The following is a 22,046-nucleotide window of genomic DNA, read 5'->3' as shown; positions in this document are numbered from 1 at the left end:
CTGGGGCCAGCTTCCTCGTTCTTTTCACCGCAACAATATAACATGGCCCTCTAGCTGTTATCAGTGACAATTGAGATCAATTGAGATAAAACGTGAATCGTACGGGTGGTTAATTGTGCTGGATACAGCAATGACCATGTCGTCACGTGCCAAAAGGTGGCGTGCGCATTCCCTTCGTCATGTCGCGCAGTCTGGTTCACAAAGCCGTAGTAATATGGGCTGTCGAACGTGTGATTGTCATTGATCTTGCACTTCGCAGTTTCCGCACTGTCCGGAGAGGTCATTTCTTCAAGCACCTGTTGAAGCAAAAATTGAACGAAAGTGAATGAAAGTGGTGAATGAAGCACTGTTTAGTGCGGACAGGTAAGCGAAGCCAAAAGAATAATTTATGGATTCCAAAGTTTTCTTTTTCTTTTACTCATCGCCTAAAAGTGTAGCACCAGTGTTAATGAGAAAGAATGCAGTAATTTCAGCCCAGGGGCAAAAATACGCTACTCAAAACATCCGCCTTACGCTTGGTCCCGTCGCGCTCGTTAATGTAACTAAATGCTTTCTTTCATTGCACCATAATCGGAGTGCGGCCGCAGCACGTGCTAAAACAAAAAAATATATATAATTAGTGGTGTTTCCAACGGACTCTAAATCGCGATGTAATTCCGTCGTGTGCGGTCTTTCTTGCTTGCCTTCTTGAAGTGGTACTCACACGAAAATTTTCAGTTGTCGTTTATTGCGTGAAATGAAAGGCGAAGCTGCCAAGATCGCAAAAAAACTCCCAGGGTCCTTTGCGCATTCGCGTGAGTGCACCCTGAAAAAGTAATTACAGTATGTTTCTAAAACCTAGTTTCGGTTCCTATTGTACCCTGACGTCACAACACGGTATGAGCTTCACGTCACGTGCTCGCACAATATATAGTGACGTTCCCGTGGCCGCTAGTTTCGGTTCCTACTGTACCCTGGCGTCACAACACCGCATGGGCTTCACGTCACGTGCTCGCACAATTATATAGTGACGTTTCTATGGCCGCTTCGCACCGTGGCTCTGTTGGTGACTCACAGGCGGTCATATTTTTAATGTTTTGGTGACGTACAAGCGGCCATTTTGGAAGTTTTGGCACCTGACGTCCTCATAAGTAGCCGGACTGTTGCGTGAAGTAACCAGGATTGGTACTGTGGCCTGACGTCATTCTAGTGCCGATGTCAGCAGGTGCAACATGCAAAAATTGACTTCGAATATCAAAATAAAATATCTTATAAGCATTTCCCGACCTTCACACCTGCTCAAACCTGTCTCCGTGTACAGCAGACTTGTATGGCGGAGTAAATTCACCTTGGAAAGCTGTTGTCAGTACCACTTCAAAAGGTTTATCAAAAAACGGAACATAGCCGGCCAGAGTACAGAACATTACAGTATCGAAATACTACTAGGTGCAATGGTTACTAGGTGCAATGGCGAACACAGACAACTAATTTTAGGTTCCTTCGTATTTTATTGAGCTTCTGTAGCGCTTGCAGATCTTATTAGTATTATATAGACAATTACTAGATACATTAAATTAATCCGGAAACAGCGTGACGGATTGGGACAACAAAACGAAAGACAAAAACCTGCTCGCGCTGACAACTGATTTCATTGAGGGCAGAACCACAGGTGTATATATATGCACAGGCTGCGCAGGCGCACCGTTTAAGTTGAATTTAACGCCAAAATGTGAACTATTGTCTAGCATTCAACTCTTCTGAACTACTAAATACGTGTCTCGAAAGCGTTCTAATAAGTCCTTGAAGATTTGATACCATAGTTGCAAAACAGCAACCTCTCTGATTTCGGGTTCTGTTGGCGCTGTCGCAAATGTAGAACAAAATGCGGCCCTGTCGTTTCTTTCTTGTGGGTTTTAGCTGCGTAAACTAACGGATGGGTGATCGTAGCACACAGAACAATGTTAGGACGGGAAGGAGTTAAACGAACAGGTATAACCTGTTCACGTTCATATGTTTTCCATTTTATTTTTTTCATCGTAAAGACCCTTTTCTATTTCCCAATGTAGTGCAGCAAACTATAGGTTAGCCTCTAATTATCTTGGAATCTTTCTCATCGTCGATGCCTCGAACTGCGGCAAAGTATCAGGTAAATTAGATATAACTCGGTTAAAAAAAACAAGGGCAAGTTAGCGTTGCTTGCGCGTACCTTTTTGCAGTCTACGAACTCAGAATCACCAAGGGCGGCTCTTTTCGCATAACCAAACTTGCATGCTTCAGCGAACCTGCGAAGTCGGGATGGAACGGATATATATTTGCAACCTCTTAGCACAGCCTAACATATGAGATTGATGCATGAGAAAGTTGCGTCTGGTACACTTTAATGTCATTTACTAATCTCGTTTTCTACACTTTCTTACCAGGCTAGTCCAACACCAGGAGACAATACTTCTCGTCCATTCCTGTACAAGAAACTCTGTCCCTCGCTTTCTTTTCCTCTCGACAACGCTCATCATACGAGCCCTTAAGACCACGTCAACACAATGGACGGGCCAACGCGCGTACGTCTAACTGCAATTTGCAGACGCTAACAATTTGTCTATAGTTACAACCGAAGAATAAATACAAGCTCCGCCTGCAAAAGCCTGGCGCGCTTGTCAATCACCTATTAATAGAGCCGTGCAAACTAGTTTTCTTTCGAGCCTTTCGGGGTTTTCTAGGCTATTGTATATACCACGACTGTCGAAAACTAAAGGTTCGTCGTTACTGCCTAAAATATAATGTTTGGCTAAGCAGTAGTGACCAAATCTCTGATGTAATTTGCCAGGACGTTCAAGTTTTCGAGTTAAAGCCAGCGAGATGAGCGTGTGTCTTTATGGGCACACCAACTATCTAAAACACGACGAAAGTGTCTGGCGTCACGAAAACGAGGTAATGTGATTGGATAGGACGCGTATGCAAATTATGCCTCGGTGTGACAGTGAAGGCAGTGGGTGGAGATTGTATGAATTGCCATGGAACCGGCTGTAGGTGGTATTAACAAGTGAATATTCGAAACAATAAAATCGATCCATAGTAGGATATGTACGCAGCACATTTACATTTTCGCACAGTGTCAGAGCAGTTTTATGTAGAAAAAAAGAATATTAAACTTGCGTGTCTGTAAAGCAATATTAGCACCATGTAACTGCACAATTTGTTGACGGCGTGGCTGGTGATGTTTCTGAATTATGGCTGCATTTGTAACGGGAAGGAAGCTTTAAACCACTCGTAACACAATCATACAGTTTCACGAGCTACGCTTCTGCCACGCAATATTTCCATAGTTGTTGACGTGACTCCCCGCCCGACCTGACGTCTCCATGGGGTCTTTCAACGCAAAAGTGTTTTATGCCGGGCTCCACCAAGACTTCACTGACACTAACGAGCTCCGATAGGGAGCGATTCGGCGACGGCGCAGTTAGGGCGTCTAGACGCCAGCCAGGAGTGGTGGCCGCGCCAGCAGAGAGCAGTAGGACTTCCCAAACTCCTGGCTGACATCCCAAATCTACATCACACATTCTATGTTAATGACCTCAACATGTGGGTTACGCGAGTTAGCGACGGCCAAATCGAAGAAACCCTACGAACAGCCATCGACCGCCTGGGTAGCTACCTCTCTACAGTTGGCCTGTCCAGCTCGGCAACCAAGTCTGAGTAAATTGTTACTGCACCACCGGGATGCATTTCCAAGTACAGGGGATGCAAATCCCTCAAACGGATCACTTCCGCATCCTCGGACTGCACGTACAGGCCAATGGGGGCAACTCCATTGCTCTTCAGTGGCTCGACTAATCTGCCATGCAAATTGGTTGCCTCCTCAAGCGCTTTGCCAATAAGGATGCAAGCATGCGCGAATCCAACCTTCTTCGGCTTGTGTAAGCCTTTGTCTGTACATGCGTCACCTACGTGGCTCCCTACCTCCGCCTTACACGCGCTGATCTGGATCACCTGGATGCTTCTCTTCGCAAGGCATACAAGACCGCCTTAGAACTTCCTATGTCCACTTCTACTTCCAAACTTATGGCCCTTGAGGTGTCTAACACGGTTAACTAGCTGATAGAAGCTACCCTTACGTCCCAGTAGCAGCGACTCTCAGTCACGCATGCGGAGCGCGCTTTATTGCACCGAATTCGGCTTCTTCTTTCGCGGGCAGCCCCCACTTATGAATACCTACCGACAGCTCTACGGCTCAGCCTCCGTATTCCTCCACTTTCTAAACACATGCACCACGAACATCACGCGGATTGCAGGACCAACCGTGCACGCCAACTACAAAAACGTTTCGCAGGTCGCTCCGATGGCACCTACACAGAGCCTCTCCGCGCCCACATCGATCTACAATGGTGGCCGTCGCCCTGGCCCGACACCGCGGCTGGAGCACTGCATGCAGTGTAATTCACTCCACCGATGTTACAGTTGCTGAAGAGGTTGCCATTGCTTGGGCAATAACCGATCCTGCAAATAAGGGGATAGTAAAAGTGATTCCCAACTGGCCATCCGACACTTTGACGCGGGCCGCATCTCTGTGCAGGCATATTCCATCTTAACGGAACACACCCTTCCAACCTCACCTCGCCTTTTTATCCGGGCCCCGTTCCATGAGTACCATAGCGAAAATGTGTAGGCGCACACTGTCGCCAGAGATCTCAACTGCCTGGTGGACTCCCTTATGACCCACACTTGTCAGTCTTCGCCCTACCATGCCCACGAGGAACTAGCACCTTTGGTTACTTACACCGACATTCTACAACACTACAGACTAGGCCATTTCCACTGTCCCTCCGCTCATAAGAGCCTCCCCCGACGTGATGCCGTCCTGTGACGTAAGCTTTAGACGGGTGTCTTTCCGAATCCCGGGAGAAGTGATTCTTAATAATAAAAAAACAGGAAGGTAAGAAAAAACGAGAGCCCCGCAACTGTCTATCTCATGGATGACTCCTCAGCAGTAGCTCTCTGCGGGAAGGGATAAGGAGGGGTTAAAATAATGATAGGAAAAAGTAGGGGGATCCGGTCAGAAGAGTTCAGGGACGGGGCAACGATCGGCTAGGGGTACGAGGACATCACGGAAAGGCGAACCTTAATCAGTGGGAGGTGCTCGGCTTGGCGGACGCAGCAACCGTCACGGCACGATAATCGGCGAGAGGCGGAGAAGACTCGGCATCGCGGAAAACGCAACCGTTGCTTATGAAATCCACAGAGCGAATCCCCCCAACCCCTGGCTTTATAGCAAAGTATACTCACGCCTCGTGTCATCACACCGCAGATACTGCTCGCGGTCAGCCCTCCTAATACGCATGGCGTGGACATGCCCGCAATACGCTGACGCTTCACAACCAGTACGAAGTCCCTCCTGCGTACCGCCGAGATTCCGCACAATAGCGCTGGATAATCTTACGCGCATTGGAGGCCTCGGCATCCCAAGGGATCCCCGCCGACCTCCTCTAAGCAGCGTAACCGACCTCCGGATCGGTTCCACTCTTCTGGGAGTAATAAAGCTTCAATCAATCAATCAATCAATCAATCAATCAATCAATCAATCAATCAATCAATCAATCAATCAATCAATCAATCAATCAATCAGTCAGTCAGTCAGTCAGTCAGTCAATCAATCAATCAATCAATCAATCAATCAATCAATCAATCAATCAATCAATCAGTTGCCCTAGACGCAGTTACCTTCTTTGCATTTCGCTTCGTGTTAACGTGTGACGGCTCGTTGTCAGAGTAGTGCATCTTCCACGTGCACCAACTGCTCCGCCGCCTACTGCTTCCAGTTCGATAGCACCGACTAATAAAACTGCTGCAATAAGCGCCGCAGAAAGGCAACGATGTCGAAGGGCCAACGTCGTGCCTTGGTGAAGGTAAACGGAGGCTGGTGGGACGTGGAACGCCTTCGCGCGTTCACGGCTCAAACGTCGAACCTCTTCCTCCCGTGTTGCTGAAGCGCATTGTGGTAGTGTATGCAAGAGCTCAGGCGTAGGTTACCCTATAACTCGGGACCGCGCACCTTGCCGTTTCTTTCCTCAACGGACTACGCTTTCAAGGAGTGCATATCGAGTACAAGTGCTTATTATGTGCTTGCTCATGCCATCTTTGCGCGAGATTCACGATATGCTGTGTCCAGGTATATGTTAAGAACTTCAGTACCACAACGGCTAAATCATGATCATGGGCGTAAATCGTCGCGATGGAGATGTGTCACTAGTCTTCAACGTGGGTGCACCCACGTGAAACGGTGCTATAGCTGCTAAACACCAATAGACAATGTACGAACTCTCATATATCAATGCACAATAAGCGCTCAACTACTTCTGTGAAGACACGTTTCACTTTCGTGTATACCGATTCCTATGACGGAAGGATCAGCCATGCATTTTTCCGAAGCGGTTTCAATCGCTTATTTAGCACTGTGATGTAATAAATGAGTACCACGGAGAATGCCTGGGTTCGATTTCCGCTCGAACCCTGTTTTTTTTGTCTTTGTAATTGTATTTTCCATACGTTTTCTAGCTCCGCGCTAGTTTCTGCTCAGTTTAAACGTGAGTTCCTCACCTGTGCAACGTCGAGACGTCCTCCGACAGGCATTCTTTCTTTGTCTCACGGAAAGCGTCCATAATGCCCAGTATATAAGCGACGACTCCGCCACTCCCTGGTGGTGGCGCGGTGAACAAAGTGAGGTTATTCTTGAACGTCCTGTTCAACGGCGTCACCCAACTCGCCGAGTAGTTCAATAGATCCGATGAAGTCATCACACCTCCTGTTAAACCATGTAGGAGACAAAAGCGAAATTATTGATGTTCACTAACAGTTCAACTCAATTCAATTTCACTTTCCCATCTTGTAACACAGATGGGAGAGTTGTAGATAAGTTCTGCCCTAGGGCAGTTTGACGAGTCTAGAAACCTAATGTTCTGCAGAGATGCAGTTTGTCTATGAAGCATGTTTCTATTTTGCTAATGAATAAAAGCAAGTGGCGGACAATGTAATCGTTACAAGGCTTGCCTCTACAATATTTTTATCATAACGTAATAGCAAGTCGTTCGATAACACTAATAAATGTTGCGTATTTCACTTGAAAGGAGCGCGTGAACACATCCCAATGCAGCCACAATGCATTCGAACTATACGGTCATGAGAATGAACCGTTCCATAGTTCTCTTTCTCTGTGAGAGAAATCCTTCCTTTTTATTGTTTATCGACAACTTACACGGGCTTTTTGATGTTGCCGGCGTGGAACAGTATAGAAATAATAATGTGAGAGGTAACGTGAGTATTTTGCGGGTATCAGCTTTCCCTTATATTGACAGGGAAGCATGGCACACTTCGCGGAGTGGTACGTGTATTATCAAAACATTATTGCTTATGTGCAGCCTGTTTCGGAGCCAAATCAGTGAATGAACGCAAAAACTAATTGAATGCTTATTAACTTCACTGCGGGGAAGATGCATGTAGGGGTTAATCCTTGTGTACGGTGTCCCATCGAAGACAATTTTCGACCTCCCGAAGCAGCAAATATTCCAACTTTCTACCAGCACAATTCAATCATATGGCTAGTTAAGAAATGTTTGGACGATGCAGCGGCACTTTATTACTCGCTGATTACTAATATCTTTTTTATTTTTTGCCTATCATTGCAAGGATGTTCCCGATCATGTACTTTGTTGTGTACGGATGACGTGACCATTATAAGAAGCAGTAAATATTGTAATAGTAGTAGCAGTATTCTAAGTGCACCATTTATATAAACATGTTCGCTCTCTGTAATTAATAAGTTCATAAGACAACCTGACATCATCATAAATTTTTGGGTACATCATTCAAAGCAAAGCATTCCTTTTTTCGTATTTTCGTGGCGCCGACAGGACCAATATACGCTTTTTTACGACAAATGCCGCTCACGCGTACATAATTATGAACATCACATTATTCACCACCGTCTTGAAGATTTTTGTTAACATCGATGCAGCGTAACCACATATTCTCACTTCTGTAAGAAAATATTCATACATCTGGTCCTCTCGCAAAGTGAGCAGTTACTGTGCCCTTATAGCCTCGCGATACTCTGCGATATTTTTAATAGCTAACAACATTTTCATGATTCCCCGTATATAGATTTCCGCATGTTTTTGTTTCCTTATATCATAGTAGTGCATACCTCACTTATGATTCTCCGAGGCATTGGTCCCCTTTCCATAGTCACTCTTTACTAAGGTCAAAGATATTTTACAACCATATTTTATAACAACTGTATCGATTAGTTACTTGCCGTTGTCACCGACTTCTTGAACAAGTTTCTCAGCGAAGGAGCCATTGTAAAAGTAGTCGGATCCGTTTGCAGCGATGGCCTTGAGGGTTTTGGCCAAGTCTGATTGGATCAATTTTTCTCCCTTCTGCAACACCTCTTTCGTTTCGTTGTTCACGAAGACTTGCCAGCTGCGCACGTTCAAAGGTGACGTTTAACGTTGAATTATATTATCGGTTTAGGTAAGCCCGAAAATTTTTTGCTAAATCATTTTGGGACATCACGATGTGTAAGCATGAAGAATTACTCCAGTAAAAAAACGTTAAGTAGGATAACCATGCAAAACAGTTATGCACTGCCTTGCTCTCTTTTTTTACGATGTTGTGAAGTACCTCTTTGATCTATCAAAAATGTTTTCGGCAAGGCCTTGAACACGGACATTGTCACGTGATCTTCTCGTCCTCGCCCTGAGTTTGCAAAACAGTCATGCACTGCCTTGCTCTCTTTTTTTTACGATGTTGTTAAGTACCTCTTTGATCTATCAAAAATGTTTTCGGCAAGGCCTTGAACACGGACATTGTCACGTGATCTTCTCGTCCTCGCCTTGAGTTTGCAAAACAGTCATGCACTGCCTTGCTCTCTTTTTTTTACGATGTTGTGAAGTACCTATTTGATCTATCAAAAATGTTTTCGGCAAGGCCTTGAACACGGACATTGTCACGTGATCTTCTCGTCCTCGCCTTGAGTTTGCAAAATAGTCATGCACTGCCTTGCTCTCTTTTTTTTTACGATGTTGTGAAGTACCTCTTTGATCTATCAAAAATGTTTTCGGCAAGGCCTTGAACACGGACATTGTCACGTGATCTTCTCGTCCTCGCCCTGAGTTTGCAAAACAGTCATGCACTGCCTTGCTCTCTTTTTTTTACGATGTTGTTAAGTACCTCTTTGATCTATCAAAAATGTTTTCGGCAAGGCCTTGAACACGGACATTGTCACGTGATCTTCTCGTCCTCGCCTTGAGTTTGCAAAACAGTCATGCACTGCCTTGCTCTCTTTTTTTTACGATGTTGTGAAGTACCTATTTGATCTATCAAAAATGTTTTCGGCAAGGCCTTGAACACGGACATTGTCACGTGATCTTCTCGTCCTCGCCTTGAGTTTGCAAAATAGTCATGCACTGCCTTGCTCTCTTTTTTTTACGATGTTGTGAAGTACCTCTTTGATCTATCAAAAATGTTTTCGGCAAGGCCTTGAACACGGACATTGTCACGTGATCTTCTCGTCCTCGCCTTGACTTTCGCCATATGGCCAATCGCACAAAACTCAACGTACTGTAGAGCGCCTACATTACCATTCTTGCTAGCCTGGAGCGAAGCAATATTTGGGCATAGTCTCGAATCCTGCATCGCGCTTGATCAATCCTCAGATACGTTATATCGGGTTTTCTTTGTGTGTCCGAAGTTAATCCGCAGGGTAAAAAAAAATGGAGACATTCGAATTTTCTAACATGGCGTTGTATTATGACGTAGAACAGTGCTGTGGCTCTATGCGGTTGCCACCATCAAAGCTTTGCCTAATACGGATCGGGTAGCACTGAAACCCCTCCTGTAGGATACGAGACGCGTTATAAGCACTGCGATATCTGGCACCTTTAAATTCTGGTTCTTGTTGCAGAGTTTTGCGAACCGCGCGAAGTACGTGCAAGAAAACCGTACGGCAAAGAAGGCACGAACGTTAAGTTCGCGCTTTCTTTCTCTTGAGGAACTGTTAATGACCCACCCGGCAGACGTTCCTCACAGAATCCTAGTTTTTCAACTGGTTACCACGAAAATGTACTGCGTACACCCGTGCTTACATTTATGCCCTGAGTTTCATCTTTTCCTACAGAATTCTTGCGTTCCGTGATCAGGTGAAAAGGGCTCGTTTCGCCTAATATAACATACAAATCACGTTAGTTCAATGCGAACGTTTATTCCTGGATTTGTTATGTGCTGCTTGGTACAATTCCACGTCTTCTGCCCGTCGGATACGTGAGACCAGACTCCACAAGACAATGCTTCATTAATACGAAACACCGGTCTTACAGCAAACATCTAGTACACATATGCACACAAGGTATTATGCCTTAAGAGCAGGTCTATATCGCAATAAAAAAAGCTGTACTTCACGAGAGAAACGAAAAAAGCAGGAGTTATCAAAACGATAAATGGAACTACCTGCTCTTGTTTGTCAAAGCAAACTGATTATTTGCAGCTTTTAGGGCACTGGCGAGCTCCTCTTGAATTGGGAATCCGTAGTACGCCAACTTTATAGCTTCGTCGAACAGATCGGACCAGTTTAACTTCCCATAGCGTTTGTGAAGCTCGTAGTAACCACGCAGCTCTCCTGGAACTGCAACCGCCTTCCCGCCTGCGGAAAGCGCATGCGTAGTTCTTAAGTTTTCTTTAGGCCCCCTCTAAGAAACAAGGAGAAAGTCTCGTTTTTCCACCAGGTTATCATGTTCCATGAGTAAATTGGTTCATTAGAATCAAAGTATTACCGCGGTTCGGAAAGCCAGCCACTGTTCCATAAATTCGTTGCATATTCATAAATTACTTCTATTACCTACCAAGATAAACTATAGATTATGCGATGTCCTGTAAATCCTGTTAAATTATATAAAGCAATCGTAGCTGCTGAAGCAAACTTTGTAAATTAATTGAAATCAAGCTATACAATTCTTGTTTAAAGAAAAGAATACATGATGTCATGTTACTCTGTTCAAGTGTTGCCGGGTCTCGAGAATGCCACTCCTGGAACAAACAGACGCAGTACACATCGTGGTCTAACACATGGGCGTTTATCCGCGCCTTTTACACAACGGCGAGCCCGCCGGCCGAGTCGTACAGATAACTACAGTAACATGACCAAAAACCTAATAAATGTCAATGAAACATACACAGCAACATAACATAGACAGTATACCGCGAATCCAGCGCCGCCGACGATCGACTCAACACGAAGTCAACGGGACCGAGCCGCCGAATCGTCTCCACGAACCTCCCGCGAGAGACGACCGTCAACGAACGATGCCAGACCCCAAAGAGCGAAATCCTTCCTCACGCGCCCGCGTAACCTCTCGCCCAGGAACAGCTCCCTCGTACGACAGTGAGTACGCTAACTACGCCGCAGGATGCGCGGCACCATGAGGCGAAAACAACTTTAGAGGGGATGACGATTATGCGCTCGTTGATGGCATCTTTACGCGGGATTCACTATATGCTGTGACCGCAGGCGTATGTCAACTACTTCAACTACCACAAAGGTCTAATCATGATCACTCCCGTTAGTTGTCGGGATGGAAATGCGCCACCAGGGGTTAACGTCGGTGTATCAGCGATAAACGGTGCTGTAACTGCCAAACACCAATAGCCATTGTGCAAGCTCTCATACATCAATGTACAATCAATAGTCAATTACATTAGTGAAGACGCGTTTCACTTTCGTGTTATACCGATTCATATGACGGAGAGATCAAGTTTTTTTTTTCGTTTCAGCCAATCAATGGGAAAACGCACTTACGAAAGAGAAGTTTCGTAAATTTGGCCCCGGCTTTTCCCCTTGAGTACTAGAGGTGAATGTCTGCACTTACCCACAAGGCTTTCGTTAGGATTGCTAGAGAACATGTTCTGCGAAGCGCACAATGGGGCTCTTTCTCGAGCGATCAAGACTTGCGCTTCTTGTGAAGACCTGCATAGAGAACGTAGTGGGTTGCTGCAATTTTCAACGAGCCTCCATCTTTGGGGTGTAGATTTAGACTGTTTTCTCGCATAAGCACGCTTTACAAGCTAGAACGCGGTAAATAACATATCTGAGTAAATCTACCCGACGCCTTTAGCGTATGTGTAGTCCTCGTGTATGCTGTACGCTGTGAAGGTGAACGCACTGGTATCGCTCCCCGCGGTCACAGGGCATTTTAATGAGGATCATATATTTAATGAGCGCAAGCAGGAAACTCCGGTTTATTTCCGTGAACGTACTCCGATCGGTACCTTTAGACCGCGTTATATAATAAATGACGGTCCCGTGAAGTGAAGACACCCACTAGATGCCTCCGTCCTGCCTTTACGACCATAGGCTGATACCACTTACTTTTGCCATAGTTTGAAGATAGTATAGCTTACTCACAGCATAAAAGGCTTTGAAGTAGTGGGGATAGCGGTAATTAACAAGAAATTACCTATGCTTAGAACATTACTTTCATTGCGAAATCTTTTGCAGGGTTTTGTATATTTCGTCAATGTATCAAAAAGACCTGTTCTTTGTTAAGTAATTGTTGATATTTTTCTCCCTTCCTTTCGTCAAGGTGCATTGATTTACTTATGATGTTTTGTCCTTTGTTTCACACATAGATTTAGAAGTACACCTTGGCTCACTTGCTGTTAGTCTCTGCAGCGGGCCATCGACTTGTGAAGCTGCAGTGTCCAGCTTCCTTTCCACCGCGTCCATATTGGCATTGCGATATATATATATATATTATATATATATATATATATATATATATATATATATATATATATATATATATTTATTTATTTATTTATTTATTTATTTATTTATTTATTTATTTGTGCAGTCCAGAGAAAAGCGTTAGTGAGTTTCAGCTCTTGATAGATCGTGAAGCATAAATACTCTCTTGAAACAAACAGTGGTATTTAAAAACTTCGAGGTAGTAAATGTAGGTAGTAACTATCAAATTAGTAACTTTCCAACCTTGAGACTTACTACTTATGGTTACCACCCCAAGCGATGTAGCAATCCAAAGATACTAATACAAAAGATTTTAACTACTATGACAGAAAGCTTAAACGGTACGGGTGGTTGGTTTGTGGGGTTTACCGTCCCAAAGTGATTGGGTTACGAGAGGCGCCTTAGTGAAAGAGTCATTCTTTTGTTACATTAAATAAGAACCGCTTATTACTCATGTGGTGTGTTACCTGGGCAAGTATACATTCTGTGCATCGAGGCATGAACGAACCACAAACGAGATCAAACACACGCACACATAGAATATCAAGGCTTCCAAGCTTGTATGTCATATGCCCTAACAGCAAATTGAAGGCTGTATGCAGTCATATTTCGTAGTATGACATGATGTACCAGTGAGCAACGATGAACTTATACATATATATTGGTGTTCTGGACCTAAATGTTTATGCTTTACTACTTCCATTTACGTGGGCTATGACGAAGCACAAGGTTGTTATTCCAACGTAACCAAGTAAATTATAGTTTGCCTAAATTTTCCATGAGACTGTCGCAATTACAACATGACAGACTACGGTCATTAGTACACAAATAGTAATTCCTACTACTGACCCTGACACGATGAGTAGTAATGGCAATGTTTAATACCTCTCATATATTTCTATAGTACTGAAACGCTGGCGACACGTAGTAAAGCTTGCAAGGGGTACGTTTCTAAATGTTAATAGTGCATAGAAGGTTTACAATGGGACGATGCAAACAGAGGTAAAGAGAGCTGACTTCCAACTAGTTTTATTAGAACTTTATGACCTGGCTGGGTTTTAGGTCATACGTGGTGGCACGCTCGAAGCATTTCAGATGATGCGGCAACGATGTGAGCACCATTCTCGTCTTGCACTCTCTCCCTTGCCTTGTATAAATGCACCTTTTTATCGAAATAAAATTAGTTCGAAGTCAGCGCTCTTTGCCCATGTTTGTCTTGTCCCTTTAGAAACCTTCTGCGCGCTGTTAACGTTTAGAAATGAACCCACGCCAACTTGCCCAAGCGTCAACGCTTTCAAACTACAGGGGGTAGCGAATGCTGCTGTCACTAACTTTTTACTACCTTTTGTAAGTGCGTATACCTTGGCCAGCAAGTCGCTGTTGTATCATCCCCAGCCAGCTCACGCAAGCGTATATATTGTATGTAGTTTACAAAGAGGTTAGATAAGGTTTATCCGCAATTTATTGACAGATACTGTGGTGAAACAAGTTACAATGAAAATTTTGTGCAGTATTGGATACTCTTACGGTTTGTTACGATGGTAAGCTGAGCTAGTTGGTTGGTGTTTATGACGAAGCTCGTGCAGCGCTCAGAAGTAGCAGAAAGGGACAAGAAGAACTGTGCCTGTTCTCGTTTGTACTTCTCGTCCTTGGTCCAACTCGTGCGCGCTGAAGGAATTTCGTCATGTATACAGAGTGACGGTAATCTGCGCTTAATAAACGATAACGCACACACACGCGCGCATGTGTGTGTGTGTGTGTGTGTGTGTGTGTGTGTGTGTGTGTGTGTGTGTGTGTGTGTGTGTGTGTGTGTGTGTGTGTGTGTGTGTGTGTGTGCGTGCGTGCGTGCGTGCGTGCGTGCGTGCGTGCGTGCGATTTGTCTAAAGCTGTTAACAGTGTGTGTCGTCCTTGTAACTCCTCTTCCTTGATGGTGTAGGTGATCTCAAGTAGGTAATTTGTACTAGCGTAAAAAATTCGCCGCCTACTGATTGTATACGGTGGCAATGAAGCCTCCGCCAAGTCCCATGCGGTGCGGTAAGGCGACACCCATGCACAGCAGGGTCGCAATGGCGGCATCCACAATGCTTCCGTTCTTACTGTAGATTATTATCCTGGAAAAAGGAACAACACAAGCATACATTAGGGAAAATGAAGTGTAATCTGCGCGCATGGCGCATTTCTAACACACAGACCAAAGCTGTCGCGAAGCCTTGCAATAGCAAAGCGTCCCCTACTTATATCTTCATATAATCCATGTTGTCAACAAAGTAGCACATGTTGCGCCGATTTAGCAGTCGTACGTTAGCGCCACGGCGTTGAAATTTTGTGCGAAATAAACGCCAAAATATTCTGTATGGTCTAAGACAACAGCCAATACAATGCGTCAATAAAATTGCCATAATTTTCATGTAAGGAAGATGCTAGGATTCCCTATTTGCCTTATTAAGCCAATAGTCGTAACTCAAGATAAGTCTTAAGCGCAACATGTTCAGCTGTTGCCTTCCCTTCTGCACTGCAACTCACATATGCAGACATTCAATGTATGCGGTCATCTCAGACGTGGTAGTCTCACTTTCCTCTACTTCGTCGATATGCCTTAACCGGTGATAGGTATTGAACTTTCAAGGCTAATAATTTAAATTCAAAGTACAGCATCTGTGTATTTCTCAGCTTACCGAACCTTCAAAAGTAATTGTCCATGGCAGCTGTCACTAATCTAATTTTTGAGTTGCCTTCCTCGATGACGAAACATTCTCAGATTTACTAGTAAATTTACTAGTAAATGCGTTCCGGTTAAATTTCCAACACAGCCTTAGCTGAAAGTATGGCAATTTAGTAATTATGGCAGGGAGTGGCTGTTTTTAGCATAACTGTTGTGATCTTGAAACTCCATTTAAGATCGTATATGACCTTGCGACGGTCAGCAGTTACAATTCATAAATAGCCCTATACGTCAGAAAAATACGCAAAAATTCATGAGCCATGTGAGGTAAATAGAAGAGTAATTTCGATTGCTCATTCACGTATTCTACTGCCTTTTTTTGGCAGCCCGTTTTAAGTGCTAGGTGAGTCTGTCTGCTGAGGCGATACTCAAAACCTTTCTTTTTTTTATAATAGCAATAACATCCCGTTGAAACGACCGCAGCAAATTACAATTTGCTTATTATTTAAATATAAAAATACAGACTGCTCCACCCTACTTCGTATATATGGAAAATCACTTTTGCGGAAGCCCTCAAAAGTTGCGGAAAGTACATCAAGAGAAAAAATTGTCGTTATCACATTTACAGCCCGAATATTCAAATTAAATTTAAAATTATTTTGAATCGTTGTACTACAAACGGACGGGTGACAGCGTTTCATTTAAATACTTCAAATATTCCTTACAATTACAGAAATAAATACTAATAGAGCGCGTATGTGTGTGCACGAACTTAGGTACACGTATTATGGAAGTTTGCATATCCGGCTTCGTGGAAATATTTAGGCTTTAAAAAGTATTATGCCTGGGCCTACCATGTAATAATTTGGACAGAGAAGGCGTGGTCAGTTAATGCATCGGATTAAATACCATGGGATGGAAAAGGACGCCGAGGATGGAGCCAGTTAGACGTAGTGGCGAAATTAAGTTCGCATGGATAAAACTGAATAAGCTCACACAAGATAAGCTAAACTGGAGATCGTTGGGACAGGCCTTCGTCCTCCAGTGAGCATAAAATAGGCTGATAACGATGATGATGAGGGTGCTCGATGCGTAGAACGTCTAGGAATCTAAATAAGGTATTTCTTGTGGGACAGCATAATGAAGCAGAAAATACATTAACAGCGTGCAAATCATGTTTTCTATATGCGTTGTAGTCTTGATCGAGATATGTAAGTAGGTGTCATATACCTTCTTCTCACCTAGACACATTTTTGCATTCGTGAGCGTCTGTTGTCATACCCCAGTAGGTGTAGTTTCCGAGAGGACGAGGTTTCGGTTGTTTGCCCGGGTCGGGTGCCTGGCATCTTTCATTCGTTGATTGCTGCTGACCGAGCGAATCAGCACTGGCATACAAGAAACCCTTGGTGGTCAGAAACAGTCCGAGGAGCACTGCAGACTTCATTGCCAATCACCTAATACAGAGCATAAAGATGTGCAATGTCTTTTTGTGAGTGCATGCACCATACTAACACAAAACGATTTATTGATGCATTGAAGAAGGAAAAAATCGGTAGTATTGTTCTAGAAAATTACTGGGGCCAATTTACTTTTATTTTTCAAATGAAGATAAACAAAAAAATGCTATACCAGCGTCGCACTAGTGGTGTCGAGCCTGAAGGAAGAGCGCAGCTGGGTGGCTTTCCTTCTTTCTCGTATCTTTCTGTTTCTTATATCTCCTTCTGAGGCGAAAGCCTTAAATGCCTCGTCAAACGCGAGATGTCACCGTCGGTGTCGGCGTCCCGGGGCGTCGGGAACGAGTGATACAAAAAAGTATCATCACGTAATGACGTCGCCATATAGCGTCAGAGATCGCCAAAACGTGTGAAGTCATCATGACGTGACTGTGACTTAACGTGACGTAACGTCTTGATGACGTCATCACGTGAAATCGTAGCTTGGACAAAGGTGGTCCGATCACGGAGGCAATGGAAAACCTGGTGAGGTGCCGCGGATCTTGGAGGCAGTACAAAACCACGTTAGGTGCAGCAAGCTATCGAAGGGTGGCGGGGCAGGTTCAGTACTTCGACTAAGAAGAAAAAGATGGATTTCGCCTCCTAGTCGTCTTCAGTAAGTGCATAAGGGACCCTGTGAGTTTTTTGTATCTGTGTGTTTCTACTTCTTTCGTTGTATTTCTTTCTTTCTCAATTTATTTCTCTTTATCTCTCTTTCTATCTTTATTTCTCTTTCTTCCCTTTTTTTCTCTCTCTCTGCTTCGTTCTCATTAATTCTTTGTTTCTCTTTATTTCTCTCTTTCTTTGTCTTTTTTTTGTATCTGTTTCTTCCTATGTATTTCTCTCTTTTTCTCTGTCTTTCTCTGTCTTTCTCTCTTTTTATGTCTTCATTCCTTTTATTTCTCTGTGTTTTTCTCTTTCGTTTCGTCGTTTTCGCTCTCTCTCTCTCTCTCTTTCTTTCTCTCTCTCTTTCTCTTTCACCTGTTTCACATGCACCAGTTCGCCAAGTAGAGTTTTCGTTTCAAAGCTCGCACCTTCTGTACTCGGTAGTGGGTCTTGTCCAGTTCCTGTGGCGCATACCCACCTGTGGAATTTTTTTGCAACAACGCACGAACTACGGCAAGCTACGGCAGCATCTCTAAAAATAAATTTGTAACTTTTGTGTTCACGTTTTACAGTGATCACGGGGTCTTAAGAATAATGCAGTAGAGACTACCACACGTCCACAAGATCTAGCTAAAGCTGGAAAATATGGGGAAATAACACAGGTCAAGATGCACAGCTATCACTGTGATTGGACACAACCGCTACCATTACTACCAGTAATGGTATTAATGAGACCACAGGGGTACCAACAGAATATAAGAGACAGTAATGGTATCAATGTTATCGATAAGATTATCTTGGGCCTCCAGCCTACTCACAGCCTGTAAAGATATTGCGTAATATGTTTACGTAATTTTTCGGTCGTCGTCGTCCCCTGCATCAAGCTGTGAGGCCTGCCTCCCCATCTTGCGGCCTTATCAGTACACTTTGAAGTGGCGACTCAAGCACTGAAACACTATGCTCTATCACAGTAGTTCCATAAAGTACACTCATACTGTAGCACTCCTTATTCAAAAGGAAGAGAGAAAGCCCCTCAAGGTGTCATTCGTTCCTCATCGTTTGCTCAGCGTCTCTTCACCCTGCTGTCAGTACATGTTCCCACAGTGCGTTGATTCAACAGATGTTTTGGAGTGGTCACTACAGGCTGCGTTGATGAGAACGCGACTGTTTTGCTTGACCTTATCTATACCATTTTTTCAGCACTGTCTTGCGGTTTGCTTAGCCAACAGTAGCAGGCGAATACACCCCTAAAGAACTTAACAGACGCTTAAGTTCAGCATTTAAGAGAACAAGGTGATAGTGACACCGAACTTTGTTCGCATCCCTTTCGCATTCGTTTGACATATTCGACTTCCTGGTCGACAATTCTACCACGCCGCGAGGAACGGAACGGCTGTGTGCGTAACATCGGACCTTTTAAACTCCCGTAGAATGCCTACTGCAAGTACAGTTGCGAAGTGCCCACTACGCTATCTTTCATCGCTCTGCGAATGAGCCATCTACCCACTACGCGTCCTCAATGCAGTTCATGCACCTACTCAGCTGCGCACTTAGTTGATTCTGTGGCTTATGATGATCGCTTATGCCCGAGCGCTTTGGAATGGGTGGGTCTTAAAAACCCCTACTCTGTGGCGTGGCTCTGTGGTAGAACACTTGCTTACCATGCAGGCGGCCTGGGTTCGATTCCAACTCGGACCCTTCGTTTTAACGCGATAGCGTTAAAAGAGCGAGTTTCGCAGAAATTCCGGTGTCGGCACGGTGTCATGTCGGCGTCCTTGGTTGCAAGCGAAAAATCAGCGTTGCCCGTAACCGAAAAATAGAGAAAGGTGCAAATAAAAATAAATAATCAAAATCTTCGGTTCGAGTAAGAATCGAACCGTGGCCTTCTGCGCGGCAAGCAGGTGTTCTACCACAGAGCTACGCCTTTGCTTGAAAATGCGTTGGAAAAGAACATTATATGAATGTCATGTAGTGGAAGGAGTGTCCTTAACGCATGTAATATTGCGTTACAGAAGCGTAGAAACGCGTCAGGCGTCAAAACATGTGAATTGCGCAACAAGCGGCTGTCTTAAATGCCTACCCATTACAAAGTGCTCAGACATATTACATTCATCCCCCTCCCCCCCTCCTTGTTAAACTTTGTGCCCCCCTCTTCTTAGGTGACTAAAGGGGGGAGCGCCCCCTGCTCCTCCTCTGCGCACGCTTATGTAGGTCAACATATGATTTACTCGTCGTGGATGACAGGCATAAAAAAAATCTGATGCTCTTCGAAAGCGAACGTTGTACATTTTCACGGCGACTGGTGTTTGTAGAAATATTAGCATGGAATGGATGTGAACGTACTCAATTTCCGTCGCGAAATCTGCACTGCAGTTTTAAACGATGTGCAGCATTGGCGGCTACTGTGCGCGAGGTCACGGAATAGATTCTCACTCACTGCGGAAGATTCTGATCGGGGATGAATGAAAAAAAAACGAAGGAAACACTCATTGGCGTGCGTTCGGTTGAGGTTAGCAAATCCCCGTGAAAATTAAAGCGAAGTTTTCCCCCCACGGCGTTCCTCATAATCCACTCAGCAGTTTTCAGACGTTAAGCACAATAATTTATTATACATAGCCCCTTGCGCGGTTCCTTCGCTGTATCTGATGCCTACAACGCGTTTCCATACTTACTCCTCTCCTTTAGACTTGGTACACAAACTCGGAATGTCACTTCATAAATATCGAGCCGTAAAGATGAGCTAACTAAAATATGACAAACAAGAATCTCCACTGCTTCCATTAAGACGTACTACATCTCCAATAAAAGGCGATACGCGTATGGTTCTGCGTATTCGCTGTGGTAAACCGTACATGCATGTTCGGCAATGCTAAAACAAGCTGGTAGCTCATGCGTAGTCTCACCTTTCAGCCCGGACATCATGCCCGTTTCTTTTTTTGTGCACGCAGCACAAACACTGAGGTGTCAAATCATCGCGTCAAATAAAATGTCCAATCGTGATGTTCCGTCGACAACCGGTCACTGCAAACGGCCCTGTTAGACACAACGCGCCCCAATGTTCTCGCAAACAAGATGCATCGTTATTCACATACCACACACAATATTGTCAGTTTCACGTCCGCAAAGGTGAACCGATATCGTTGCTACCTTTCAACGCATACTACACGCCGCAGTAAACGCGCACATTTTCGAAGACGAAGCCGCTGTTTCTCGCACAGACCACCACGTGGGTTCAGTTCTCCAAGTTAAACAGCCAGCAGCATGGCAAAGTTTTCGTCACGCAGTTCACGATACATTTATATGCTTTTTGACACATACCACAAGTAATCTTGGAACCGAAAGATGAAGGAAAAGGTTCAAAAGAAAAAAAAAACATGCGCCAAACACCTTGCGACTGTACCACGCTGAGCCGGCAGCGGGAGTGTTTTGCTAACCACCGCCGTTGCACGTGCGCCGAGAGGTCACGTGACCTGATGTCACGGGGCGTGAGTGACGTAGGGCGGTAGAGGTCTATTACGCTGTCGCAGAAGGGTCGTTGCACTCGTTGTTGCAGCAATGTTCCGGCGGTCAATGGTACTCTTGTGGGGTCAGGCCGGTAGGAGGGGAGGTCGGGTGAGTTCTCCCACCCCTCCCCAGAAGGGCAGGAAAGGGTTTACGGCGACTTAATGGCTCTTGTCAAAACATACATTTTTAAGACGGCGCCATCTTTGACGTCGCTACACCGCCCTTCGGAGCTCGCAAGAGTCTCTTTCCTTTGTGGGTTGCTTCCCGCCGCGGACAGCACGTTTCTGGGAAGGATCCAGATATCCCCAGTAGTGTGAGAACACATCGCCCGTCCATTCTCATAGACAACGCGTCGCCAACGACGGTCAGTCATAACAAGGTGTCCAGCGAGAAGCGAAGCTAGACTAGCGATTGAAAAGGCGATGCGAACGGGGCCCGATTACGCTATCGGGTTCCACTCTTGAAGGCGAAGCTCAAGAGTCCTCCATGGGTTTCGCTCCCAACCAGCGACGCCGGCACCCATAACGGAATTTCTGCGACAAGGGCTCTTTAACGCTGTCGCGTTAAAACTACTAGTGACGTATATGACCATCACATGAAACTGCAATCGAGACCATGGCCCCCGCGATGAGCCCGAGGTGCGCACGTCTACACAAAACATTTATAGAAGTGGCAGTGATCTTTGCAGCGGAAATTATAAACAGACATACGGATACAAGGGGAGAGGAAGACGAAGAGCTGAAGTAGGATGGTCGTACAAACTGCGGCTCTCGATTTTTGAAATGTTTTCGGTCGGTTTTCCGAGTTTTTTCGAGTGGATTCTGTTACCAGCGAGCGCATAAGACGAGAGGACTACGCCGACACCAACTTTTGGCCGGTGGGTGGACTTTTCGGGTTTTATTAGCGATTTTCGTCCGGACCACGCCGCCGCGGTGGTGCTAGGCCTAACGGGGCTAGGGTGAACCCCGGCGTGGCGCCGTTCTACGCGGCTATCTCTTGCTAGAGGAAGTGG

The 22,046-nt window shown here is 44.9% G+C and overlaps 1 protein-coding gene across 1 annotated transcript in view; it reads right to left on the bottom strand.

The window, feature by feature from the left end:
- Nucleotides 1-22,046, bottom strand: part of LOC119391254 (scoloptoxin SSD14-like) — a 38,755-nt gene that overhangs the window by 10,722 nt on the left and 5,987 nt on the right. The window contains exons 2-9 of the mRNA XM_037658931.2: nucleotides 16,673-16,885; nucleotides 14,755-14,880; nucleotides 11,892-11,989; nucleotides 10,477-10,669; nucleotides 8,285-8,451; nucleotides 6,571-6,775; nucleotides 2,186-2,261; nucleotides 104-296 (exon numbers count right to left, since the gene is read on the bottom strand). Of these exons, the coding sequence (XP_037514859.1) occupies nucleotides 104-296; nucleotides 2,186-2,261; nucleotides 6,571-6,775; nucleotides 8,285-8,451; nucleotides 10,477-10,669; nucleotides 11,892-11,989; nucleotides 14,755-14,880; nucleotides 16,673-16,875 (1,261 nt within the window). The 5' untranslated portion in view covers nucleotides 16,876-16,885. The remainder of the gene's footprint in view (nucleotides 1-103; nucleotides 297-2,185; nucleotides 2,262-6,570; nucleotides 6,776-8,284; nucleotides 8,452-10,476; nucleotides 10,670-11,891; nucleotides 11,990-14,754; nucleotides 14,881-16,672; nucleotides 16,886-22,046) is intronic.

Source organism: Rhipicephalus sanguineus, chromosome 4 (genome assembly GCF_013339695.2).
Source record: "Rhipicephalus sanguineus isolate Rsan-2018 chromosome 4, BIME_Rsan_1.4, whole genome shotgun sequence".
NCBI lineage: Eukaryota > Metazoa > Arthropoda > Arachnida > Ixodida > Ixodidae > Rhipicephalus > Rhipicephalus sanguineus.
Note: the sequence above shows the minus strand (reverse complement) of the source record. Positions and strands in the feature narration are given on the sequence as shown.